Here is a 27811-nt window from a genome sequence, read left to right as displayed (position 1 = left end):
GCCACAGTCCCTTTGCAACTTCCTGCTCCCATTTGCATAAACTTAAAATCCCTCCTAACGCTGTCTCCTCTGCAATGACGGGTCAAGCTGGGGTTATGACTGATGCAAGATAATGGTTGGCCGTCGTACAGGCCCCACTTCCAGCAAACTCCCAGCCCAGAGATTAGAGGACGTGATCCTAACACTGCTGGGTCTCCCCATTTAAAACCTGACTTTTCACAGCTCAGTATTTCAGCCTCTACAGTGAAGGGGTATCCCAGGAGCAGCTTGCAGGCACCGCGTGCCGCCCACAGAGCACGGCCCACAGAGCACGGCCCACGGGCGCCGGGCACAGAGCACGGCCCACGGGCGCCGGGCACAGAGCACGGCTCACGGGCGCCGGGCACAAGCAGCGACTGTCCCCACTCTTCCCCCTCCCCAGGAGTCAGACAATTGCGTTCGGAGGTCTTGAATATAGTTGGGGCGAACTCTGAAAACACAACAATCCATTCAAATATTTTATTTTAATTTATAATATATTCCCATTTATACATCATTTCTGGTCCCCTTTTTAATAAACAGGTGAGTCACCCCCAGCCTCTGCTCTGTGGGAACAGTAAACACTGCCAAGGCTGACTGGGCCTCCAGAGAGTTCCTGCCCTGTGGGACCGAGATAGGGCACTCACCTCACGGGGGAACGTGCAAACTCGCCTGTGCAGTCACTGGCCATTCGGTCAGCAAAATCAGTATAAAAGCTGACCAACTCTCGATCTCAAGAGGACCAAAGAAACCCATCCTTCAAGAATACAGGGCATTTATCCAGTAAATGAACAGGTCACAACAAGCGGAACAGAAAAAGAACTTGCATTTATATAGCGCCTTTCACAACCTCAGGATGTCCCAAAGAAAGCAATTTTCAAATGTAGTCACAGTTGTAATGTAGTAAATGCAGCAACCAATTTGCGCACAGCGAGGTCAACCAAAGAATCTGTTTTAGCTATGTTGGTTGAGGGATAAATATTGGCCAGGACACCAGGGAGAATAATACAGCATAAGAGGCCATTCAGCCCATCGTGCCTGTGCCGGCTCTTTGAAAGAGCTATCCAATTAGCCTCACTCCCCCTGCTCGTTCCCCATAGCCCTGAAAATTTCTCCTTTTCAAGTATTTATCCAATTCCCGTTTGAAAGTTATTATTGAACTCCTCTGCTCTTTGAATAGTGGCCGTGGGATCTTTTGCATCCACTGGAGAAGGCAGATGGGGCCTCGGTTTAACAGCTCCCTCAGTCTCTGGAGTGGGGCGTGAACCCACGACCTTCTGACTCTGAGGTGAGAGCGCTGCCCAAGGCCAAGGGGAACGAGGGGTCCTGCTCCCACTCACTGTCCTGTGATGCCTGCTCCAAAGTGCGGGTGTGAATATTGGGCAAAGACAGGGCCAAGTGCGGCGCCCCCCATGGGTGTGTTTGGATGGAGATCAGGAGCAGGAACTCTGGCTGATTTCTTTCACCTCCTTAGCCCAGGGGCACAGAGGCCAAATGTATCCGGGCTGAGATCAGCACAGGCCAGGGACGAAGCCCAGGCTTCCCGGTTCTGGATAATTACACCAAGCCACGGTAGGGACATTCAGGCTAAGCAAGGAGTTGGTGCCTAGAATCCAGGCCCCACACTACTCTCAATCTGTACCATGCCACTGGAGGGACTTACAGAGCAGAGACCCAGGAACCAAACCCTGCAACAGGCAACACCTTCAGGAGGGGGGGTTGGGGGGGGAAGGAAGGAGAGGGAGGGGGGAGGGTATTCATGTTTTGCACTGGGTGTTTGCGATGAGACTGCGCCCTGCTCTGTGGAGTGCGGTGGCTTCAATGACCATGGGGAACTTTGCAGTCTGTCCGTTCACCCACACGTGGGGATCTTGGAAAGAGCCTCTCACCCCAGCAAAAAACAGCCTAGACATCGGACAGAAACTCTGCCAACAACATTCAGCCAGTGTTTCCTGCAGGTTTCAGTGAGTGGCCTAGCACTGCCTGGGTCACCCCAGTGATGGGTCCCTCGCCCACCCTGGAACAGAGGAGAGAAATTGGGGGCAGAATTGCATTATCTGAGTAATTTTGTTTAAAATGTGCGTTCTGTTCTCATCAACAAAGCACCAGAATCAGTGGGTCCTGAATTGGTGAGGGTCGAACTGCCGCAGATCACGGCATCGAGACTCGAATGTAAACCATGGCTCCGGCCAGGGGCCTATTCCTGCCCCGAGAGTCTGTCCGTCAACCACATTTTCAGCATCATCAGAATCTGCCGCCGTCACACGCAGAACAAGAGATTCAAGAAACCGACACGAAGAATATTAATATATGTGTCAGCGTCTCATTCAATAGGAATTTAATGCATTAGGAAATACGAGGTGGGGATGGCTGCAGTCACATGACGTTAGCAGGGGTTCTTACGGAGGGTCCCGAGACCACCTGCAGTCCCGGTGATGGTGGGACAGACTGTCGGTCCCTCCTACACTGTCCCAGAGGAACCCGAACAAATCGGCCAGCTCGAGCAGGTCTCGTCACTTCGTCATCCTCCAGATCTCCAGGGACATGGATCCAGAAGCTGCTGCCAGCACATTCCCCTCCACACAGATCTGCAGCAGGAAACACCAAGGTCCACCATTACCCTCGGGGGACGACGACAACCGGCCACCGTTAGCCCCAGGGGGGACCATGTATCGACCCCCTCCAGTGCCTGGGCTCCCCAGGCCCCAGCCCCCAGTGACCATTCTCCATGCGAGAGCCCGGCAGGATGCTTGACCTTGGGGGGGAATCACAGCCGAGCCCGATCCAACCCGCACATTTTCCGGCAGGGATCACTGGACAGTAATCGGGGCAGCTGATTTTCTCCTCCCCAGTCAAGGGGCCAACTGTAGTCACAACCGCCGTGGGATCAGCTAACTCAGCACAGACCAGGGGCAGAACTTGGGATCCCCTCAGGACCACACCAGGCACTTCATTTACCCATGGGGGGGGGGGGGGGGGGGGGGTGGGGGTGGGGGGGCAGACGAGGGTCCGTTCCCAAGACCCTCATCACACTGTCTGGGTTGCTCAGTTGAAGGTTGTGCCTCTATTTGCGGAGGTCAGGAGCTGGTGGGTGGGGCCCACAGGGACACATTTTCAACTGGCAGCAAGGTCTTGGGTCACTGATCTCACCGTCCTCTGGGGATGAGGGGCCCAGTGATTGGGCCCAGGGTCAGTAAATCAAAGGGCACCCCTCTCCTGTAAACATGGATTGTTTGACTCTGATTTAATTCCCACTCAGATTCAGCACCATCGGCCAGGCCACTCCCACGTCAGTTATTAAAGTACTAAATCCCCCGACGATCCTGCCCCCACCCCCAGCAAATCTTGCAGGGTTTGGCAACTCCTCCCCCTGCTTCCTGCAAAGCCCCGATACCCGTTCCGGGGGGGGGGGGGGGAAAACAGGAAGAGGGCAGTGACCTGGGCCCCTGGGTCCTCCTGCAGAGCCCCGATACCCGGTTGAGGGGGGAAAGATCGGTACTCACCCCATTCACCACATCACCGTGTGGTAAAGTGCAAACTGTGTGTGGTGGCTCTGTGGGCACGTGAACCTAGGGAACAAAGTGAACACACTGATTAATACACGGCCTGGACAACCCACCCCGGCTCAGGGAGGGGGCTCACAGGATCAAATTACCAGGACAGGCTCCACAAACTCGGCCTATATTCCCAAGTTTAGATGGTTGAGGGGTGATCTGATTGAGGTGTTTAAAATGATTAAAGGATTTCATTGGGTAGATAGAGAGAAACTATTTCCTCTGGTGGGGGGAGTCCAGACAAGGTGTGGGGGGTGTGGGGGAGGGTGGGGAGAAGAGCTCGGTCGTTCAGGGGTGATGTCAGGAAACACTTTTTCACACAAAGGGGAGTGGAAATCTAGAACTCTGTCCCACAAAAGGGCTGTGGGAGCAGGGGGTCAATTGGAGCTTTCAAGTCAGAGATTGATGGATTTTTGTTGGGTGAGGGCATTAAAGGGTTACAGAACCAAGGCGGGTAAATGGAGTCAAGATACAGATCAGCCACGATCTAACTGAATAGTGGAGCAGGCTCGAGGGGCTGAATGGCCTCTTCCTGTTCCTATTCCTAGTATTAATTCATTAGGTAGCAGGAGACACCTTGGATTGTCTCCTCTCCCTGGTGAAGGCACTGACTCCGGCTGCCACTAGTGGGGGCCCAGTGAATGTTACCTGCCTACTCGATTGGCGAGCTTGATCCTCTGATCCTGTCCCTCACAGCAGGAGGGGGTGGTCACTCAAGAGTGAGCAGGAGCAGGAGCCCAGGCTGATTTGACCCGCCCTTCCCCAGTGCAGTGCGACATCTAAAGCCCCGACTCAGATCAGCACAGGCCAGGGATAAAACCTGGGACCTTCAGGCTCGAGGGAGCCAGTTAACATTTCACCTGTGTCTCAAATTACTGATCGCTGCCACAGGAAGGGCACTGAAATCCCAGGGACCTACCTTGATAGTTTTATCTGTTGATGATGTGTACAGAGTACCGAGAGAATGACTGATTCCAGTAAGCTGGGAACGATGACCAACATTGAAACACTGAGGGAGAAAAATCAAGAGTTGGTCACCGCACAAGAGAATATATTAATTAGAGCGCAACACAGCCAGTAACTGATAAAGAACCAGTTCCTGCAAGATCACCCACAACTCTCTAAACCCCACACCTGTCCTGTACCTGCCCATCAGCTCCTGGAGGTCATTTTATGTAACACATTCCCACGCCTGCCCCCAACACCAAGCACACAGCCTTACCTTGACGTGCTGGAAGTTGCCATCCTTTTGGTCAAAGACATGGACGAGCCCCCACTTGTCCCCAGCCCACAGCTCTCCATTCAGGTATGACATTGTCAACAGGTAGGAGTCCAGCTGAGAGAAAGACAAAGACTCAGGAACGCTGCCGTCAAGAACAGCCCAGTAAATGCACAATACAAGAGGCTTAAAGCCTCCTCCCTACACCCCTCTTCGGCGGAGGGGGTCGAGGGGAGGCGGAGGGGGTCGAGGGGAGGCGGTGAGAAGGTGGGGACGCGGGGTCGAGGGACTAGCCCCACCTTCTTGTCTGTGAAAAGGACCAGAGCTGTTTTGGGCTTCACGTCCTTTGCTAATAATTCTCTGCTTTATCTGATTGATGATAAGTCACCGCGTACCTGAAGCCTTTGAAGAATGTGATTGGTTCGTCGATCAATCACCACCAAAGTCCGGTCCTCGCTGCCGGACAGCACAAAGCGATGGTCAGCCGCGAGGCAGAGCACGGCACTGGAGTGCATCTTCCGGCTGGACAACACCGGGTAACCCACTGCAGGACACGGGACGGAGCCGGTCAGAGAGGGAATTAAACATTAACCAATTCACCGATAATAAACCAACAAAATCAACTTCATTTAATAATTCATTGCTCACACCAGTGATAGGAGCACGGAATCTTTTGCCTCCCAGAAAGAGCGACTCCCATTGCCTGAGCTTTTGGCACCAGGGGCTCTGTAGGAGCTTCCAACGGTCAGTCTTCAACCCAAGGGAAGCGATGGGAGTGGCTGGGGGACAGCCCCCCTCCTCCCCGGAGGGTGCTGACTCTCCCTGAGGTACAGTCCCCCTCCGCCCCTGAAGGCACTGACTCTCCCTGAGGTACAGTCTCCTCTCCCTGGGGTACAGTCCCCCTCCGCCCCTGAAGGCACTGACTCTCCCTGGGGTACAGTCCCCCTCCTCCCCTGAAGGCACTGACTCTCCCTGGGGTACAGTCCCCCTCCTCCCCTGAAGGCGCTGACTCTCCCTGGGGTACAGTCCCCTCTGCCCCTGAAGGCACTGACTCTCCCTGGGGTACAGTCCCCTCTCCCTGGGGTACAGTCCCCTCTCCCTGGGGTACAGTCCCCTCTCCCTGGGGTACAGTCCCCCCTCCTCCCCTGAAGGCACTGACTCTCCCAGGGGTACAGTCCCCTCTGCCCCTAAAGGCACTGACTCTCCCTGGGGTACAGTCCCCTCTCCCTGGGGTACAGTCCCCTCTCCCTGGGGTACAGTCCCCTCTCCCTGGGGTACAGTCCCCCCTCCTCCCCTGAAGGCACTGACTCTCCCAGGGGTACAGTCCCCTCTGCCCCTAAAGGCACTGACTCTCCCTGGGGTACAGTCCCCCCTCTGCCCCTGAAGGCACTGACTCTCCCTGGGGTACAGTCCCCCTTCCTCCCCTAAAGGCACTGACTCTCCCTGGGGTACAGTCCCCCCTCCTCCCCTGAAGGCACTGACTCTCCCTGGGGTACAGTCCCCCCCTCTGCCCCTAAAGGCACTGACTCTCCCTGGGGTACAGTCCCCCCCTCTGCCCCTGAAGGCACTGACTCTCCCTGTTCTGAGTGTGTCAGTACCGGGGGGTGCATTAACCCGCTGACCAGATTCGACTGTGACCAGACTCCTCTCCACCACCCCCCCAACAGAAAGAACAGGAAGGAGCTGCCTAACCTCGTGGGTCGTACATGGTGACAGTTTTATCGTACGATCCAGTCACCAAGACATCAGGGAGATACACCAGGCACAACACTGCCGCCTTCCCTCTGCAGAAATAAAACCTTCAGTCACCATGCTGGTACCGATTAAACTGGCTGCCATTACCCCCACCCCCCTCCCGGCACAGAGAGCAGCCTGCCACCTATTCCCCTCCCCTCCCGGGGCATCCACTGGCTGGGGGTCGGTTCTTTGTTGCCTTAACGAAGGCTATTTGACTTTGGGGGCGTCACAGTTGAGTCCAACCCCGTCGTCACTTAATATCCACACACAGGCACTTTGCAGCAAGACCGGAGATCACAAGCAGGGTCCCTGGATGATTAACCCCTCCTAACCCAAGAGCAGTGCGGCCAAAGTCACCCGTACTGCAGCCCAACTCTCTGTAAGGAGCCGCAGCTCCTGAACTGATGGGCGTTCAGTGTTGGGCCCCTCAAATTCCAGTTTCCCAGTATATTCTGCAGGTTGGGGAACACACAGTACAAACACTCAGCGAGTGCCCTACCTGCGCAGTTACCACTGCAGGCTGACCAACTCCTAACAGCCTCCACACCAGTGCAGTCTGATGGGTCTCTGGACCACTTCTAGTTTATTCCGTTCAAGCTCTCAGTCCATCTACCGTGATGAGACTGGACTGTAATCCAGACCAGTGGACCGGAGACTCTCAGGTTCCAGTCGGGACTGTGGTCAAGGGCCCCCGAGAGATTCGAGCCTCTGTCACTGGTTATTTTGGCGATGAACTGTTAGCACATAGGGGGCTTCTACCCGACTAGGCTCCCAATCTGGTGCCTTGCTTCCGGGAACCCGGGTAAATTAAAGGCCTGGCAGCCCTCAGATGCAAGTGAGAAGGGAACACCAGCCAATGGCACGGGGAGACCGCCACTGGGGTCATTAGACTCTCCGAGCAGGGTCCCAGGCACAACCCTCCCACCACCTGCACCAGACGCTGCATCGCTAACACTGCTGGCACAGAGAGCCAGCCGCTACCTGATCTCTCGGACTGCTGCCCCGTCGGAAGCCAAGTCCCAGAGTTTGATACTGCTGTCCCACGATCCAGAGCACAGCATGTTCTCCTGGGCAGCAAGAGCCCACACCCAGCCCTGCAACAGGAGTGGAGAGAGGGCGTCAGCAAAAAGGAAAAGGCAGGAGAGCCTCACAACAGTACACTCCGAAAAAGACCTGCATTTATATTGTGCCTTTCACCACCTCAGGACGTCCCAAAGCGCTTTACAGCCAATGGAAGAACTTTTTGAAGTGTAGTCACTGTTGTAATGTAGGAAACGCGGCAGCCAATTTGAGCACAGCAAGATCCCACAAACAGCAATATGATAATCACCAAATAATCTGTTTTAGTGATGTTGGTTGAGGGATAAATATTGGCCCCAGGGAGAACTCCCCCTGCTCTTCTTCAAAGTAACGGCCAGGAGTGGGGTGGAATTTGGAACAGAAAGTAAATACCCATTAGTGGGGCAGGGGGGGGGGCCACAACAATCTCAGTCGCGACACCGTTAGTTGCCCCGTGTCTTAGCTCACACGCGGCTCCCTGGCAGACGAGGAGAAGCTGGGACAGGTTTACATTAATCGAGCAACCGTTCCACCTCAACCTTCCAGAAGCTCACCCTGCAGCCACTCTTTGCCTGTGAACCTGGACAGAGTGTTTGGGCAGTCTGTTCGAGGGGAGGGCACTAGGGTTTATAAGGTGACTGTCAGCAATTTCCAGGCACATGCTGTAGAATCTATACACATTATATATTATTCCACAAGTTGTATAGAACATATCCACATTATAGAAATATCTCCACACTCTGATTGTAGCAGCTGCTGCCCGTACCCTGTGGGTTCCCCGTGGGTGATCTCCCAGAGTCTTCACCAGCACCTTCTCCCTGACCTGACCCAAACGCCTCAGGTCCCAGATGTTGACGTTCCGATCCCTGGATCCTGAGATGCACAGCGAAGCATTCTGAACAACAAGTAGCAGGGACTGTTATACATCTCACCAGGCAGCAGGGACCTGCTCTGTGCCCGCACAGACCCCCTCAGCAGCTCAGACACAGACACAGAGACAGAGACAGAGACAGAGACAGATCCTCCCCCACTGCACCCCACCCCGGCAGCTCAGACACAGACAGATCTCCACCACCCCCCCCCCCTCCCCCAGCTGCTCAGACACAGACAGACCGACCTCCCCTCCCCCGGCTGCTCAGACACAGACAGACAGACCTCCCCTCCCCCGGCTGCTCAGACACAGACAGACCGACCTCCCCTCCCCCGGCTGCTCAGACACAGACAGACAGACCTCCCCTCCCCCGGCTGCTCAGACCCAGACAGACACACCGACCTCCCCTCCCCCGGCTGCTCAGACCCAGACAGACAGACCGACCTCCCCTCCCCCGGCTGCTCAGACCCAGACAGACAGACCGACCTCCCCTCCCCCGGCTGCTCAGACCCAGACAAACAAATAGACCTCCCCTCCCCCGGCTGCTCAGACCCAGACAGACAGACCGACCTCCCCTCCCCCGGCTGCTCGGACCCAGACAGACAGACCGACCTCCCCTCCCCCGGCTGCTCAGACCCAGACAGACAGACCGACCTCCCCTCCCCCGGCTGCTCAGACCCAGACAGACAGACCGACCTCCCCTCCCCCGGTTGCTCGGACCCAGACAGACAGACCGACCTCCCCTCCCCCGGCTGCTCAGACTCAGACCGAGACCAGGTGGAGCGTGTTCGCTGTGTGACTTTACCTGAACCAACAGCACGGAGTCGACGGAGGCAAAGTGCCCGTCACTCAGGGAGAAATGCTCCGCCCTCGGGTCATCGCTCGACCAATGGGAGAGATGCTCCTCAAGCTCAATACAGGCAGTTGGCCAATCAAAATCCTTCCCTATTAAAAGAGGAACAAGATTAAACACAGACCCGGGGAGGGGGGGCGCCCCCCACTCCGCGCCCCCACCCCGGGGGAGGGGGGGCGCCCCCCACCCCGCGCCCCCACCCCGGGGGAGGGGGGGCGCCCCCCACCCCGCGCCCCCCACCCCGGGGGAGGGGGGGCGCCCCCCACCCCGGGGGAGGGGGGGCGCCCCCCACCCCGGGGGAGGGGGGGCGCCCCCCACCCCGGGGGAGGGGGGGCGCCCCCCACCCCGCGCCCCCACCCCGGGGGAGGGGGGGCGCCCCCCACCCCGCGCCCCCACCCCGGGGGAGGGGGGGCGCCCCCCACCCCGCGCCCCCACCCCGGGGGAGGGGGGGCGCCCCCCACCCCGCGCCCCCACCCCGGGGGAGGGGGGGCGCCCCCCACCCCGCGCCCCCACCCCGGGGGAGGGGGGGCGCCATTCCCTGGTCAGAGGTGCCTGTGGCGGACAGTGGATTCAGGGCGAGTGAAAGAAAAGCAGAAACCCACCTTCCAGCACCGGGTAACTCATCCCGAGGATCTTCTGGGCCCGGATTCTCCAGGTCACCTCATCAGTCAGGACACTTTGGAACGTTCGGCAAACTAATGGGAGAACTCCAAGCACAAACCTGGCGTCCAGATAGGAACAGATCTCGAGGACCAGCTCCCACGGAAGGGAAAGCAGCCCCGACTGGGCACTCTCACCGGGCAGAACCTGGCTGGTCCGCAGCTTCACACTCAGGTCAGAGCCGCTCGATTTGCTGCTCCTCAGCTGCTGCTCACTGCATGGCTCCAGGGGGCAGCTTTGAGGCCGGGGGCCAGACGTCTCGGGGTTCCACACGCGATCCACGTACTCCTGGGCTTGGACCTCCAGGTCTTTCTCGTGCTCCAGGTCCAACTGGCCCTCAGACTGGGGCAGGTGCAGACTGGAGTCATCGCTCTGCTCACTCGCCATCCTGCTGTTACTGTCCCAGTCTCAGAGGAACAGGAGCTGCCGGAAACAAACCAAATACATAAACTGTACAAACTGGGCAGACAGAAAGGGGCCTTGCACTTCCAATCCACTCACAGCAAGTGTCCGATGGCAGAGAACGGACAGGTAGCTGCCTGGCTCCCATATACTGGGCGAGGCTGGACACTCAGAGCTAGTCCATCATAGACAAGGCATTTTCTTTTTAAATCCTACCAAATAACTTTTGCTAATGCAAAACAACGGCTGTGATTTCGTGGAATCCTGTCCAATGGATCGCAGAGATTCGGTTAGTGGGGATCTTTTTAAACTGTCAAAGCACAGACACCCAGTGTCTCATTGGACTCTGCAAACGTGTGGCTGAGGATAGGAAGCCCAGTGAAAGGGAGTGTGCGTCACTGGGGAGTGGCTGCACCTCAAACCTCTTCACAGGGTGCTGTCCCGATAAAGGTCGAAACATTAATGAGTATTTGGGTCTGAATTTGAAAATTGGTCTGTTTTTTTAACCCTGTATTTTATCTCCAATTCCTCCCTCCCCACTTCTCCTGAAGATGATGGTCCTCGCTGGGTACTGTTCTAGGTGTCTAACAGTACCTGCTCCAGTCTGAACCTGGACAACATGGTACAGCAGTTATTGGACTTGGGAGGCATCACAGCTGAGCCCAATCCTGTCCTCACCCCAATGTTCTCTCACACACACACACACACACACCAGGGTCACTGGAGAAGGAGCAGAGGCAGGGGCACTGGCTGAACTTTCCCCTCTCTAACCAGGAGCAGAGATCAGTTGTAGGACCCAAACTGCTGCCTCAGATCAGCTCACTCAGTACAGACCATGATTGATGTTCCGACCTCCCTGGTGTGTGGCTCAGTACGCGGTCATCATCGAGGCATCATCGTGGGGGTGGGGGGGGGAAAAGGAGAGAAATTCACTCTGCTTCAGCCAATCAGCACATCAAGAGCCAGAGGTGCTTGCAGGGATTCACAAAGACTGATGGACCTGCTCCGACACCCGTTGCTGGGGCCGGGACCTGCTCCGACGCCCGTTATTGGGATCAGGATCTGTCCTGGGGTCTCAGGTGTCCTGGCAGAAGTGTGGCTCTGGTCCCAGAATGGGAATGCTCATCCCACAACATATTAAACCTGTCTGATTCTTACCAAAAAAGCAGGGCATAATTCAGAAATATATAATAAAATTCTTTTTGGGGGGTGGGGGGGGGGTTGTGGAGGGAACAGACAGAAATTGCTTTAACGTCAATCAATTGATAATATAAACTGGAACCTTCATTAACGAGAATCAGTGAAGACCCTTTGCAGTGGGTAACGGAACGGGCGGGTCGGTGACAATGCCTGAGGTTCGTGTTACCCACAAGGTACAACAATCGCTCGGCATGGGAAAAAAAGACAAGTAGAATATAAAGGACAAAGGAGACCGTCTGTGGATCTTGCTGTGCGCAAATTGGCGCCTGCATCTCTCTATTACTGCAGTGACTACACCAAGAATTTCATTGGCTGTAAAGCATCGTGAGGTTGTGAAAGGCACGAATCCAGTCTCATTCTTTTTCAACATCTTGTGTAAAGTTGTATCTGTGAAACACTGGTGATTATCTGGGCGGTGGGTAATTGAAGTACAAGTCATGGGGATTGTACTTTACACTAAATAAGCAGCCTTTCAAACTACTGAAATGTAGAAAGGAAATTAAATACAAGACTTACATTTCAGGAAATGTCTTCAGCCAAAGAACATTGATGGAAAATCTGCTCCCAAGTCACTTGATGGCACAATGCATTTCATCAGCTGGACTGAAATCACCGTCACAACAGCCTGTCCTGCAGTGAGAATCGATCGCCTGAGCGAGAGGAAGGACTTTGTGCTGAGGTTTTGTCTCAGATTTCAGAGCACTAGGACTGAGAACAAAACCACCAGGTTAAAGAAAACAGGGATCTCTGCATCCTCCCCCAGTGACCTCACCACCCCCTGTGACCCCCAACCCCCTCTGACCTCACCACCCCCTGTGAACCCAACCCCCTCCCCCACTACCCCCTGTGACCACCCCCCCCCTCCCCCACTGACCTCACCACCCCCAACCCCCCTCCCCCATTGACCCCCCAACCCCCTCCCCCATTGACCCCCCAACCCCCTCCCCCATTGACCCCCAACCCCCTCCCCCATTGACCCCCAACCCCCTCCCCCATTGACCCCCCAACCCCCTCCCCCATTGACCCCCTCCCCCATTGACCCCCCAACCCCCTCCCCCATTGACCCCCAACCCCCTCCCCCATTGACCCCCCAACCCCCTCCCCCATTGACCCCCCAACCCCCTCCCCCATTGACCCCCCAACCCCCTCCCCATTGACCCCCCAACCCCCTCCCCCATTGACCCCCAACCCCCTCCCCCATTGACCCCCCAACCCCCTCCCCCATTGACCTCACCACCCCCTGTGAACCCCACTACCCCCTGTGACCCCCACCCCCATTGACCTCCCAACCCCCTCCCCCATTGACCTCACCACTCCGTGACCCCCAACCCCCTCGTGACCTCACCACCCGTGTGACCCCCCCATTGACCTCATCACCTCCCCTGACCCTCCCCCATTGAGCTCAGACCCTCCTCCCCTCGGGCCCACTCCCTGTTACCCGGGCCCGGGCTCTTTCCGCCTCCTCAGGCGCTCACCCGCTCCCGGCTCCGCCTACCTGCGGCGCGCTCTCACTACATCACAAAACACCACGTGACGAGCAGGAGCCGACCAGCGGCGCGCCCTTATGGCGTCACCATGACAGCCCCGCAGTCACATGATCACGCTGCAGCCCCGCCCCCTAGAACCTGATTGGGCCCGGTTAGGGTCACGTGGCATCGGGGCGGGGCGTTGCCCGGGGTGACGGGCCCTGCGGCTGAACCAGGGGGCGGGAGCGGGACAGGGACAGTGTCAACACCCAGGCCCGGGGCCTCGGGCCTCGGGCCACCGCCTGTCTGGGCCCAGGGCGGAGAACACTCCGTCCTCACGCCTCTTGGTGCGAGTGCCAGCGAAGGCCACTCGGCCCTTCAAATCCCACCCGTCCATCACCGCCCCAGCCCGGCCTCCACCCCGTGGCAGCATCGAGCGGCTGAAGGGAGTGGATTCAATGCCCACTCGAGGGTCAGCACTGGGAGGGGAGGGTCAGCGCTGAGGGGGGGTCAGCGCTGCAGCGCGGGGGGGGGGGGTCAGCGCTGAGGGGGGGGGGGTCAGCGCTGAGGGGGGGGGGGGTCAGCGCTGAGGGGGGGGGGGGTCAGCGCTGAGGGGGGGGGGGGGGGGTCAGCGCTGAGGGGGGGGGGGGGGGTCAGCGCTGAGGGGGGGGGGGGGGTCAGCGCTGAGGGGGGGGGGGGGGGTCAGCGCTGAGGGGGGGGGGGGGTCAGCGCTGAGGGGGGGGGGGTCAGCGCTGAGAGGGGGGGGGGGGGGGGGTAGGTCAGCGCTGAGGGGGGGGGGGGGGGGTCAGCGCTGAGGGGGGGGGAGGGTCAGCACTGAGGGGGTCAGCACTGAGGGAGGGGAGGGTCAGCACTGGGGGGGTCAGCGCTGAGGGAGGGGAGGGTCAGCACTGAGGGGGTCAGCACTGAGGGGGGGGAGGGTCAGTGCTGAGGGAGCGCCGCCCTGTCGGAGGGTCAGTACTGAGGGAGCGCCGCCCTGTCGGAGGGTCAGTACTGAGGGAGCGCCGCCCTGTCGGAGGGTCAGTACTGAGGGAGCGCCGCCCTGTCGGAGGGTCAGTACTGAGGGAGCGCCGCCCTGTCGGAGGGTCAGTACTGAGGGAGCGCCGCCCTGTCGGAGATTCAGTACTGAGGGAGCGCCGCCCTGTCGGAGGGTCAGTACTGAGGGAGCGCCGCCCTGTCGGAGGGTCAGTACTGAGGGAGCGCTGCACTGTCGGAGGGTCAGTACTGAGGGAGCGCCGCACTGTCGGAGGGTCAGTACTGAGGGAGCGCTGCACTGTCGGAGGGTCAGTACTGAGGGAGCGCCGCACTGTCGGAGGGTCGGTCTTTTGGTTGAGATGTTAAACCGAGGCCCCGGCTCTCAGGTCGATGTAAAATATCCCGGGACACTATTCAACGAGCACGGGCGTTCTCCCCGGTGTCCTGGGACCGACGTCACTAAAATCAGATTATCTGGTCATTTGTCTGTGTTTGTGGGAGTTTGTTGTGTGCAGATTGGCTGCTACATTTCCCTGTATTACAACAGTGATTAAACTTTAAAAGTACTTCAGTAGCTGGTGGAGGAGAGAGAGACACATCCAGGTCCAATTCTCCCTCAGGCAACAGCAGGAGTGACCCGGTGGTGAGCAGGAACCTTGACCGATGTCCCCTTCCCTAACCCCAAGGTCACAGTTTCAACCACCACCCCAGCTCGATTGAAAGGAAGCCCATTGTTCATGGACTGAGCATCGTACTTTATAGTACATTTACCCACTGAGCCAGTGGGGTGAGTATCCCATTGATCAGCCTGGCAGGCATCCCAGCCCAGCCCTCCACACTGAAACCAATCATTAGAGGCTCCATGACCTTTCATAAGTCAGTGGCCTGAAACGGCTCACATAGAATGGCCACATGAGGAGCAGCCAATACCCACAGACCCCAGCACCAGGGGAGCAGCCAATACCCAGGGGGCCAGTTCTCCAGCGACAGGTAGCAGCTACAGCCGTGGAGGGGAGATAGTGGGGAGGGAAAGTGTTGGACTTTCTCAGTGCCGTGAGCAATGCTAAATGGACCGATTCTCTGCAGCTGGTCAGTGGGGTAAGAAAAAAAACTGAAAAATCAGTGAAAATCTTCTCCTTGGACCAGTTTGCCACAAGCAGCAGGATGGAGAGAATGTCCCACTTCCAATTGTCTAATCAATTATGGTTATTTTTACTCCTTAGAATGCTGTTTAAAAAATTCCCCCCCTCCCTTGTGCTTAGGCCTACTCATGGGGCATGGACCTCTATTAACACTGGCACTGGGTGTGGGAGCGCAGCTCAGGGATATTCTCATTCCCAACTTCAGTTGAACTCGACGCCAGAAATCCTTCCTTACCCAAGAAGTGGAAAGGAGAAATGGAGCTGGAAGTATACTCTAGACCGCCAGTCAGAGGGAGATAGAAGAGCAAATATGTAGGTAAATTTCTGAAGTGCAAAAACAATAGGGCAGTAATAGTAGGGGATTTCAACTACCCTAATATTAACTGCGATACAATCAGTGTAAAAGGTATAGAGGGTGTAGAATTCTTAAAATACATTCAGGAGAACTTTTTTTAGCCAGTACATAGCAAGCTCAACAAGAGGGCGGGCAGTTCTAGACTTAGTTTTAGGGAATGAAGCCGGGCAGGTGGAAGGAGTATCAGTGGGAGAGCATTTTGCTGGTAGTGATCATAATTCAGTTAGATTTAGCATAGTTATGGAAAAGGACAAAGATAGAACAGGAGTAAAAGTTCTCAATTGGGGAAAGGCCAATTTTACTGAGTTTTTAAACATTTGTTCATGGGATGTGGACGTCGCTGGCGAGGCCGGCATCTATTGCCCATCCCTAATTGCCCTTGAGAAGGTGGTGGTGAGCTGCCTTCATTGAACCGCTGCAGTCCGTGTGGTGAAGGTTCTCCCACAGTGCTGTTAGGGAGTTTCAGGATTTTGACCCAGCGACGATGAAGGAACGGCGATATATTTCCAAGTCGGGATGGTGTGAGACTTGGAGGGGAACATGCAGGTGGTGTTGTTCCCATGTGTCTACTGCCCTTGTCCTTCTAGGTGGTAGAGATCGTGGGTTTGGGAGGTGCTGTCGAAGAAGAGGTGACTAAAGTAGTGGACAGGGGAATGTCAATGGATGTTATTTATATGGACTTCCAGAAGGCATTTGATAAGGTCCCACATAAGAGACTGTTAGCTAAGATAGAAGCCCATGGAATCGAGGGAAAAGTACGGACTTGGTTAGGAAGTTGGCTGAGCGAAAGACAACAGAGAGTAGGGATAATGGGTAGGTACTCACATTGGCAGGATGTGACTAGTGGAGTCCTGCAGGGATCTGTCTTGGGGCCTCAATTATTCACTATTTATTAACGACTTAGATGAAGGCATAGAAAGTCTCAAATCTAAGTTTGCTGATGACACAAAGATTGGTTGCATTGTAAGCAGTGTAGATGAAAACATAAAATTACAAAGCGATATTGATAGATTAGGTGAATGGGCAAAACTGTGGCAAATGGAATTCAATGTAGACAAATGTGAGGTCATCCACTTTGGATCAAAAAAGGATAGAACAGGGTAATTTCTAAATGGTAAAAAGTTAAAAACAGTGGATGTCCAAAGGGACTTTGGGGTTCAGGTACATAGATCATTGAAGTGTCATGAACAGGTGCAGAAAATAATCAAGAAGGCTAATGGAATGCTGGCCTTTATATCTGGAGGACTGGAACAGAGGAGGTGGAGGGGAGATTTAATTGAAGTGTACAAAATTATGAGGGCCTAGAGTGACTAGGAAGGACCTGTTTCCCTTAGCAGAGGGGTCAATAACCAGGGGGCATAGATTTAAAGAAATTGGTAGAAGGATTAGAGGGGAACCAGAGGGTGGTGGGGGTCTGGAACTCGCTGCCTGAAAGGGTGGTTGAGGCAGAAACCCTCAATTCATTTAAAAAGTACCTGGACGTGCACTTGAAGTGCCGTAACCTACAAGGCTACAGACCAAGAGCTGGAAAGTGGGATTAGGCTGGATGGTTCTTTGTCGGCTGGCGCTGACACCATGGGTCAAATGGCCTCCTGTGCCGTAAATTTTTATGATTTAAATAGGCACCAGTATAATGGAATACTGCCAACCCCACTGGGCAGCCCAGTGAGGTCAAAGCAGAGACCTTTGAACATGGTCTGTAGGACTCAGTACCATAGGAGACACTTCATTTACACACACGGCCTGATTAGGACAACGGAGCGTCAGCCCAGCCACAACTCCAATTCAGATAGAAACCACTAGTTTTCCGTTATCTTGTGAAGAGGAGGGAGATGTGTGGCCTCTACAGTGGGGGCGCTGACTGTAACCGAACCAACTAGTGCCTGATCCGAGAGCAGACAGGCCCCAGTACTCTGGGGCACTGATGGACCAGCCTGGCTCACTAACGCATGAAGTGTGGAAAGGGTCAGCTATAGACGCGATGCAAGACATGTCCAAACAGGGAGCCAGACAAGGAGAAAGGTTAGTGGTGCTCTGTGCTGGTAGGCAGTGTGGTTTTAGCTGGTTAAACTACCACTGTATGCAACTAGCACCGCAGAGGTCCTGAGCCTCAGGCCCTGCCAATCTGCCTCTAAGTTCTCTGAACTTGGTAAGCGGGGTGTGTCCTGCAGAGCGTGTGTACTCTCTACTGGGGACAATAAATCCTATGGGTTTGTGTTTGGAGACTCAACATGGTAATGGATTTCCATGTCAGACACCTGACAAAACACATTAAATAAAGCGCTTTACAGCCTGTGTGCAAGGTTTATATTTACAGCTCTTGTATAATAGTCAGGGCCGGGTGGGGTCTGGAGTACAATAGAACATGAAATGGTCATTTCCGGAGGGTTTCCTGGCATCTATAAGTGGAGTGAACAGTGTGAAAGGAAACTAAGTGATTCATAGACTTAAATTTGATATTTGGTCCAGCTGAATCCCAGGCCCTCCTACATGTCTGTGGCAATGTTGCTCTATAATTGGGTGTTAGGGGGTGATCAGACACCAGGGTCATAGCCTGTACTTAATCCCACAGGTCAGTGATTCCAAGCACTGACATCTTAGAAACTCGCCAATTTTACACTTAAGTCACGTCAGTACTCCATTTCCTGGATATTAAATCAAATCACTGCCCCCCACACACAGCTCATACCAAAAGCCCAGCTGTTTCAGTTGATCACCCCCAATTACTGGAAACGAAGGATACTTCAAACGGGAGTGTCAGCTTGGCTCAGTTGGTAGCACTCTCTCTCTAAGGAGGCTATAGCTTTAAGCTCTTGTGTGAGGATTGCAAGCCCTTTGAGCTGTCCTTCAGATGAGATGTTAAAGTGAGGCCCTATGGGCCTGTTCCAGTGATCCAGGCCCGATGACACTATTTGTATAAAGGAGGGAGTTCCACCAGTGTCTTGTACAGCATTCAGCTCTCACTGAACAGCACCAAAAAAAATGAATTGCCCACATATTCATTTGCTGTTTGTGGAATCCTGCTGGGTGCAAATTGGTAGAAGTCTTTACCCAGATAATACCTGCAATTCATCGATTGTGAAGCACAGACACCAAGAGATTTATTTTCCTTAGATCGCCCTGTTTAGAGGCTGTGTACAGATATCACTGCAGCTCTACATCAGTTTGAGTCACTAAGTGCTGCGAGGGCAGAATGCAGGGTTTACAGTTGGAAAATCCCAATACCATTGGGCTGTAGCCCCACAGAGTGAGAGCAGATATAACATTCCCCCTCTCTGCTCACCATTATTCTTTAGTCAGACCGACCTGCTCCTAGGTCCCGATCAGTGCCTGAGGTTCAGCTTCTCACCGCCTATGTTCCTGAAGCCTGACCATGGCCCCAGCCCTCTCCGTGACCTGTGGTCAGTGCAGCTGAACCCTGGTCATAGAGAAAGATTGGACCCTCGAGCCACATTGATATCATTACCCTTCACGATACAATAGGAACAAGAAAAACCACAAGACAGACCCAAACTAGAGTCACGAGAAACTGATTTTAGTCCGTAAGAAAAAAAGAAAAACAAATTTATACATAAAAATGAGAAAAAAAATCTCAGTTCAGCAAAGGTGCAAGCGGCCGGCATTACACTGATCAAATCACAGGAAACACCGCACATTTACAAATATACAACTCAAAGTAAAAGGCGACAACAGCACAACACTGGCACAGGAGCTCGAGGGAGGGAGGGGAGGGGACACAGTTCATTAAGTCATAAACAGTTCGGCAATGAGAGCGTCCGAGAAACACAACATCCCCCAAAGCAGCAGCCACCCAACAGAAGGGCACGTCTTTGGGCACTCGGGCTCACGTAGGCCACACGGGGGCTCTTCTGTTCAGGCAAAACTCTGCTAGTTTTGTTCTGGCCTCTCCCTCTCCCCAGACAGCTGTGGGCTGCAATCTCCAGAATTCTTTGTACAGAGAAGATATTTATTCAAACACAGAACAACTTCCCTCTCGATACTGCACCCAATTACCAGTTGGCATCTTCCCAGGACCAGAGTCTGTAAACAGCTTTAGAAGGAGTGGTGCATTTAAACAAAGTTCCCCTGCTCGGATTTTCCCAGGAGGTTGGGTTGCCACAACAGCAGCGAGGTACGGATCAGGCACTAAGTGTTTCCACTTGAATAGAGACGGGAGGTGGTAAGAGTGTGGCTGGCATGGCACCGCCACAGGCTGTGACCCCTTCTCAGATGGTCCCTTTGTCTGCACCAATTTTCACAGTTTAAAGAGACAGTGTTCCTCCTCCGCACACACTACTCTGTAAACTCAAACTCTCAAAAATACTCCTCCTAATCAGGCCAGTTAAAAACAGTCAACAGTTAAATATGGTTAGTTTTCTACTGACTGTAAACTGGGAACTTCAATTTACTAATGACAAAAATAAAAATAAATCTAGGAAAACAATCTTTTAAAGTCACTGCGATTAGCGTTTGTGATAAATCGTTAGCACAGTACGCAGTGACACTAACACTGGCATGTCCCCGCCCCCTGCAGTACTCCTCACCAAGCAAAAGCCCACAGGTGTCAAGGGCCCATCACAACTGGATAACCAAAGAATGCGCCCAGTCAAATCTCCGCTGAGCACAAACTCTACACATGGGGTCCACCATCTGTGGACAGGACCACTGGGACCTGCAGCCAGGAGGTGCACAGAAATTGGGGACTCCCCCCACCCCCAAATCAGAGAATGCCTGAGCTCGCAGAACAGTCATGTTGGTCAGACCAGGACCCAGCAAGGTCGGTAAGCAGAACATAACAAGTCGGCTTAGGGCTGACAGAGCGAGAGAGGACCCAGAATCCAAATCCGTACAAGATTTTTCAACTGGTCTCCCCCTTTTTTTTGTAAAAATGTTAATGGTACAATGGAATTTTCTTGCAAGTAAACACATCTGTAACATCCCTGTAAAAGATGCGTTGTACCCAGATGAGACCCTGCCCTCCCAGGGAAAAATGACTACTCTGTGGATCCATGGAGAGGGGCCCCACCTTCTCTTTGCCCCATTTCCAACTGCTTGTGGCACCATGACATCAAGGTAAACTTAACCAATTGAAAGATACCTTTCAGCCAACGAGCTCCTGGTAAAGAGATTTTACTTTTCTTGGGTGCTCCCTCTCCTACAGAAACGGCATTGAAGAGACAGAGGCAAAAGTGTATTAAAACCCGGGTCACTTGGTTAAAACACAGCAGCCCGATATCGGTCCTTTGCCCCATCACCCCCTCCCATCCTGCATCCGCCAGTGGTATACTCAGGCTACATTTTGATTACATCAGCATGACAAAGATACACTGCCATTTACTTCTATGAATGATATTTAGGGTTTAGGAAGGTCTGCACAACATTGAGCATTGGAACATTCACAGTCCACAAGCACCAAAGCGGCCGGTCAGTCCCAGGTACAGCCAGATAAAGACGACCGTTTCGAGGAGCACCATGAACTCGCTAACAGATTCATTCATCTCCAATACTCACTCTCACCTCAGTGCTGCTGCTGTGAGGAGCCACAGCTAAACACAAACATTAATAAATTAAAACACAGACTCACACTTAACACACAATCTACTGGCAGGAACTCCAAGCACAGGATTCATCAGGACTCGCTGGAACCCACACAGAAAAAGGACACCATCCCACCTTTGGTGACTGTTCACAAATGATCTTGATTTGGGGGTCCCTTCAGAGAGGAGGGCAGATCCTTCACTTCCTCCAAAGGGAATTTCACACCCATCAGCTGGCTATAAAATCCCACTCCTTTCCCAGTGGGCCCAGTCACTCCAGTCTGGTGGCAGTGGTGCAGATTCCCCCACAGGCAGTGCCAGGGTCTGTTAGAGCAGCCAGGTGGCACTAACTGCCAGCACCATCCAAGCCACAGACACCACATGCTGCTCCATCAAACAATTAAAACATCCGAGAAACATCTTATTTTAAGGGGAAGGTGTTGTTGTTCTGGGAATGTTTGTAGAAAGCTCAAACACAAGAAGTGTTAACTGAAAATAAATGATTGAGGTCCCTCAAGGCTAAAAATAAACAAAGGAATGAAATCCCCACTTTTTGGGGTCAGATGGGCAAGGAAACATAACACTCAACAGTTAGTGAGCTGCACCGAGCATTTGGACTGACTGAACACCAGTGGTGGTCACTGGCTCAATATTCCAGCTCAATCCCCACCTGCGACTAGGAACAAGCCCATCTTGCCTGCACCAGGCCCTTTCGTACACGGAAGGTTTAACACGATCAGCTACCTCACCTAATGCCCGTGTGCAGTTGTGGAATGCACTAAGAGCCACAAACAGTACCCTGCGTCCAGCCCTCACTTACAGCACCAAAAGCATATTCTTCGCACCCCCAGACCAGCGTTCTCATCTCATTAAACACACCAGGACTGGAATTCTGCTGGAACCCAACAGATCAGAGGCGAAGGCAAACCTCACCTGACACCCCCAGCCTGTTAAGCGACCCCAAGACTATCACTGGAAAGAGTCACCGAAGACCTCGCCTTCCCTGCCAATGCAGCGATGGATTTGGAACATCCAGTGAATCCTTGCATCAATAGAATTTCTCACTCAATTGTTAAAAACAATTCAAAAGAATTTTCCAAACACATTTCACGAGGGAGGGGAGAAGATGCTGTGTGAGAACAGGGCCGGTGGGCATGGATACAGATGTGGCACAGATACAGATGTGGCACTGAAAAGGTTGAATGGGTAACTTGTGGCAACGATTCACACAGGCCGACTCAGTCTGAGGTTCAGTCCCTGGTCTGTATTAAGTGATCCAGTGAGTCTGGTTGGAAAGTAAGGGTGTGTGTTGGTGGGGGGGATATCAGTCAGGTACAGGATGAGGCTCAGTGTCAACACCTCACAGCTGAACAGCACGTAGACTGTCACAGCGCACACAAAACAGGTGAGACACTGGCAGCCTGTGGGCCTCACGGAATGGATGTGGAGGGGAGATATCCTATTTAAAAACAAGGTTAAAGAATCACGGCACAGAAAACCATTTTAAGAATTACACAGGTGCATCTGATCGGGAACAGAATTCGATTCGAAGCTGCTTCAATAACCACTCCAGTTGGTCACGGACACGAGGTGACATGGCTGCCAGGTTGTGTGAAGGGTGATGGGTACGTTGCTGCAACGAGTGCTGGGAGCTACCAGTTAACACTGCTCCCCACTCCACAGTCACCCCCAACTGGGGCTCAGGGCCACTCCCATGGTTACACGAGTGTGGACACAGAGCTCAGTCCATTGGCTTCGCCATCAGTCTGCAGGTTCTGGATTGGGGAAGTTGCCACAAGGGTGATCAAAATAGCGGGAAACAAAAAGTAAACCATCTGAACCATTCTGGTGACGGCAAGTTAACAAAGAGCGGACGGGCACGTCCAATGTGAAATCGCTGCGTTTAATACCAATTAGCCAAGATTGGAAGCAAATTGCCAAAAATTCTAATGGAAAGGGTCCAACCTGGGAACATAGAATCCCAGCTGACCAAAAGCGACACCACAGCGAGTATCCCCCCCCAGAGGGCACAGCTGTTGTCACTGGTTACCCAGACATGCTTCTCCCCTCCCCCTCCAATGTAGCGGCTACACATCAGTCAGTTCCTAGTCTGTCCAGGGCAACACTCTGCCACCAGTCTTCTCTAACAACACACCTGGGTCAAGTTGTTCAGTTCAGGAACATGGAGCTAACTATCCAACATCTAAAAAGGTCACAAGTGCAACCAAGAGGCTTTTTAAAAAAAGGTTTGTGTTTTTCTCTTTTTGAACACTTGCCATTTCAATTTACACTTTTTTAAAAAAAGATATGAAGACAAGAGGATGCAGCAGCACATTATCACAAAAAATAATTAGGAACAAACCCGAACAGTTCATTGTTTAACAGGGCATTGCCAGAGCATGACAGTACAACGTGCTTCGTTACAGCATCAAGGTATAGGCTTTCACACTGGCCTCGCGACGATCTCTCCCGCCCGCTTCCGGCCTTGCCAGGGGAGCAGAAGGCCGAGCGTCACTCCGCATTGGAACGATTCGTTACAACCCATCGGAAAAGAAAGTGAAGCCTTGATCTACACACACATTACGATTCATTACGCTCTATTCAGAGATCACTAGACTATTACAGCTCACCACCATGCAGTCTAGCTTTAAACAGTGACTCTTTTTTTGATGACTGCTGGGGTATCTATGCGACAATACAAAGTTTGGTATGCTTTCTAGTTTTAATATGTGTTAAAAAAAAAGTTTTTTTTTAAAAAAACTTCTACTCTTAAACCACAGCACAAGCATCAGACTTGTGTTGTCCCAAATTTAGACGGACAAGGCCGTTCGAACCTAGCCGATTTTATTAATCTTTTGGAATTCTTCACTAAGCTTGCCTATATTTTAAATTTTTTTCCTAAATTTCCCACACTTTTTGCCCCCTCCCGAGTTGTCCAACTGAGAGATTTGACCCTGGGATCTTTGGATAGTCCCGTGTGTAGTGGCAGACAGCCTCTTCGCAGAGAAGGCATACAAGATCTTTCTGCCTAATTAATCCAGTTTGCTCTGGTTTAGAGGCTGTTTTTCCCCCAGCATTTTCGGAGAAAGGGGGCATGTTTTTAGTCCCACCAACTCCACCCTAACCCCCCATTGACAGGGCAGTGCAACTCCTAGATGTGGATGATTTCCCAGTAGCCCTCCCAGCAACAGAAACCTGACAAAAGAAAGAGAGACAGACTTTAGTATTTATCCAGAGCATTTCAGAAATTAGTAAATAAAGCGTAATAAAAATAAAATGCAATCACAAGGATCCAAATGGTCAATGAAGCTGCACAATACCTGCCCCCACCCCACCCAAAAACACATCTTGGCAACGCATTGAATCCGTCCCAGTACAGGATCTGCCGAAGCAAACCAGTGCCAGGCACAGGATTGCTTTCTGCAGTGAAGTAGGATTGGAGGAGGGACAAGGATTTTATTTCAAATCCCCTTTTTGAGAGAAGACTCCACTTACCATCCCAAGGCCAGTGAACAAGGAATCAGCTTCCATCAACCACACCCCAATCGCACAGCAACACACCCACCTAGCAAGCGGGTCAGAGAGACGCTGCTGCTGGGGGAGAGTGGGAGAAATGCCTGCCCTCACTGCTCAGTCAGACCCTACCCTTAAGTCAGCTCGGGTCTCAGGATTCCTACCTGACATTGTGTCCCTTAATTTCAGCTATACGCCATAGAACGCAGACAGCCGCTCCTTCAGAAGTGGTGGGAATTGTTCTGAAAACTGCTGCCAGTTCTCCTCACCAACCTGCTCCTTGAACCCGTGCAGGATCTGCACGAGAAACACACAGATCGGAATGTTAACGTTCACCTTCCATTCTGAGCTCCTTTGGTAATAATGCAAGAAAGTTAAGAACAGAACCATTATGGAGAAATATACCCTTTATTCCCATGGCTTTAACTGTAGAAGTACAAATCTACAGGCAGTGGGTAAGTGCATCACCCAGGGTGTATACTGAGCCCTGCACACAGGGCCCCAGGTTTGATCCTGGCTCTCTGCTGAGTGAGTTACTCTCAGGCAGGGCAGCAGTGGGGGGCGGGATCTACACCGGGCCTTGGTGCCCTTGATCACTATCCAGTGGGACATGTTGGAAGGGACTTCGTTGTCTGGGCCCACACAACAACTTGCACTTATATCGTGCCTTTAATACAATCAAACATTCCATGGCCCTTCACAGGAGCATAATCGACACTGAGCCGAAGGAGGGAGACTTTAGGACAGGTGACCAAACCCTTGGTCAAAGAGGCACGTTTTAAGGAGCGTTTTAAAGAAGGAGGGAGAGGCGGAAAAGTTTAGGGAGGGAATGTTAAGGAAGTCATGATGAACCTTTATAAAACACTGGTTCGACCACAACTGGAGTATTGTGTCCAGTTCTGGGCACCGCACTTTAGGAAGGATGTGAAGGCCTTTCAGAGGACACGGGAAATTTACTAGAATGATTCCGGGGATGAGGTACTTAAATTAGGTGGACAGACTGAAGAAGCGGGGATTGTTCTCCTTGGAACAGAGACGGTTGCGAGGAGATTTGATCGAGGTATTCAAAATCATGACGGGTTTAGACAGAGTAGACAGAGAGAAACTGTTCCCATTGGTGGAAGGGTCAAGAACCAGAGGGCACAAATTTAAGGTGATTGGCAAAAGAACCAAAAGGTGACATGAGGAAAGACTTTTTTTTAAAAACACAGCGAGTGGTTAGGATCTGGAATGCACTGCCCAAGGGGGTGGTGGAGGCAGATTCAATCATGGCCTTCAAAAGGGAACTGGATAAGTACTTGAAATGAAAAAATGTGCAGGGCTACGGGGAAAGGGCAGGGGAGTGGGACTAGCTGGATTGCTCCTGCATAGAGCTGGCACGGACTCGATGGGCTGAATGGCCTCCTTCCGTGCTGGAACCATTCTATGATTCTAATTCCAGAGCTCAGAGCCTAGGCAGTGGAAGGCACAGCCGCCAATGGGTGGGCGAAGGGAATCAGACACAAGCATCAGGACCCGGGTTGTTTGTGGGGGGGCGAGCCCACAGACTGAGCACCCACCTTGTAAAACATGTCACGCAGGTCATCCTTTGGGCTCACCCATGAAGCAACAGCATCACAGAAGAAGATGAAGTCCTACAACAAACAAATGGTCAGTTTTAATCTGTTACCTTGTACACTGACTGGTTTCCCTCCGAGCACTGGACCTACGAGGCCCACCCATGTACAGAATCTGCTTAAACCAGGCTTCCATATTTATATCAATACGACAGGAGCTGCAACTGTTGGAGCAACATAGTACATTAACCCAAAACGCCTGTGGAGAATGCCTGGAACTGTGCCTGGACTCCTGGCTGGCTACAGTCCCACAGGCACTGACTGAGTGCAACGGAGCACCAAGTGGTTAACTGAGAGTTTGGTGAGTGTGGGAGTTCGATGAAGTGGGGGAAGGAGGTGCTGCTTTGTTTTGCTTTTCCTAACTTTTTCCGCAGAGTGGCAGTGGACCTGAGCAGCAGAAGACTGAGAGTGGGGATAAAAGCAGCAGCAGACCTGCAACAAGAGAGAACTACTTGCGACGTCACAGGTGAGGCAGGAGAGACTGAGAGCGGGAGGAGAATCTGAGAGGTGAACGCAGTGTAAATCTAAGGCAAGTCATGGCAGCAGAGCTCGCACCCGTGATATGCTCCTCCTGCACTATGTGGGAAGTCATGGACACTACAGGTGTCCCTGGCGACCATGTGTGCAGGAAGTGTGTCCAGCTGCAGCTACTGGCTAACCGCATTTCGGAGCTGGAGCTGTGGGTGAATTCACTGTGGAGCATCCGCGATGCTGAGATTATCGTGGGTAGCATGTTCAGTGAGGTGGTCACACTGCAGGTAAAGATTACGCAGGCAGAAAGGAAATGGGTGACCGCCAGGCAGAGTAAAAGGACTAGGCAGGTAGAGCAGGAGTCCCCTGGGGCCATCTCCCTCTCAAACAGATATACTGCTTTGGATACTGTTGAGGGAGATGGCTTATTGGGGAAAGCAGCAAGAGCCAAGTCCGTGGCACCACGGGTGGCTCAGCTGCATGGGAGGAAAGGGATAAGAGTGGCAGGGCTATAGTGATAGGGGATTCAATTGTAAGGGGAACAGATAGGCGTTTCTGCGGCTCCAAACGTGACTCCAGGATGGTATGTTGCCTCCCTGGTGCTAGGGTCAAGGATGTCACAGAGCGGCTGCAGGGCATTCTGGAGGGGGAGGGTGAACAGCCAGTAGTCGTGGTCCATATTGGTACCAACGACATAGGTTTAAAAAAAGGGATGAGGTCCTGCAAGGTGAATTTAACGAGTTAGGAGATAAATTAAAAAGCAGGACCTCAAAGGTAGTGATCTCAGGATTACTACCAGTGCCACGTGCTAGTAAGTATAGGAACAGGAGAATAGACCAGATGAATGCATGGCTGCAGGGATGGTGTAGGAGGGAGGGATTTAGATTCCTGGGACATTGGGATCGGTTCTGGGGAAGGTGAGACCTGTACAAGCGGGATGGGTTACACCCGAGCAGGACCGGGACTGATGTCCTCGCGGGGGTGTTTGCTAGTGCTGTTGGGGAAGGTTTAAACTAGAGTGGCAGGGGGATGGGAACCTGAGCAGGGAGACAGAGGAGGGGGAAACAAGGATAGAAACAAAAGACAGAAAGGGAAGCAATAGTGGAAGGCAGAGAAAACAAGGGTGAAAAACAAATAGGGCCATA

General features: G+C 53.1%; 2 protein-coding genes across 9 annotated transcripts in view; both read right to left on the bottom strand.

The window, feature by feature from the left end:
- Positions 1-484: 484 nt before the first annotated feature.
- Positions 485-13158, bottom strand: fbxw9 (F-box and WD repeat domain containing 9). 4 transcript variants are annotated; one of them, XM_067972913.1, is made up of 12 exons: positions 13069-13158; positions 12090-12281; positions 9914-10394; positions 9264-9403; positions 8354-8482; positions 7510-7622; positions 6484-6575; positions 5187-5335; positions 4795-4908; positions 4492-4581; positions 3522-3587; positions 485-2606 (listed from the first exon to the last, which is right to left on the bottom strand). In XM_067972913.1, exons 3-12 carry the CDS (start codon positions 10356-10358, stop codon positions 2532-2534), a joined length of 1413 nt encoding a protein of 470 aa, XP_067829014.1. In that variant the 5' UTR covers positions 10359-10394; positions 12090-12281; positions 13069-13158; the 3' UTR covers positions 485-2531. The 4 variants fall into 4 exon arrangements, with proteins under 4 accessions (XP_067829014.1, XP_067829013.1, XP_067829015.1 ...); XM_067972912.1 differs by having other exon boundaries at positions 13012-13069; XM_067972914.1 differs by lacking the exon at positions 13069-13158 and adding an exon at positions 13049-13067.
- A 10273-nt stretch (positions 13159-23431) lies between these two features.
- The window catches only part of LOC137304351 (transportin-2), a 41158-nt gene continuing 36778 nt past the window's right edge, over positions 23432-27811 (bottom strand). For all 5 annotated transcript variants that reach the window (XM_067972906.1, XM_067972909.1, XM_067972910.1 and 2 more), the window contains exons 22-24: positions 26139-26213; positions 24744-24876; positions 23432-24261 (exon numbers count right to left, since the gene is read on the bottom strand). In XM_067972906.1, the coding sequence (XP_067829007.1) occupies positions 24769-24876; positions 26139-26213 (183 nt within the window). In that variant the 3' untranslated portion in view covers positions 23432-24261; positions 24744-24768. The remainder of the gene's footprint in view (positions 24262-24743; positions 24877-26138; positions 26214-27811) is intronic.

Source organism: Heptranchias perlo, chromosome 37, assembly GCF_035084215.1.
Source record: "Heptranchias perlo isolate sHepPer1 chromosome 37, sHepPer1.hap1, whole genome shotgun sequence".
In the NCBI taxonomy this organism is placed as follows: Eukaryota; Metazoa; Chordata; class Chondrichthyes; order Hexanchiformes; family Hexanchidae; genus Heptranchias; species Heptranchias perlo.
This window is presented reverse-complemented; position numbering and strand designations above follow the sequence as displayed.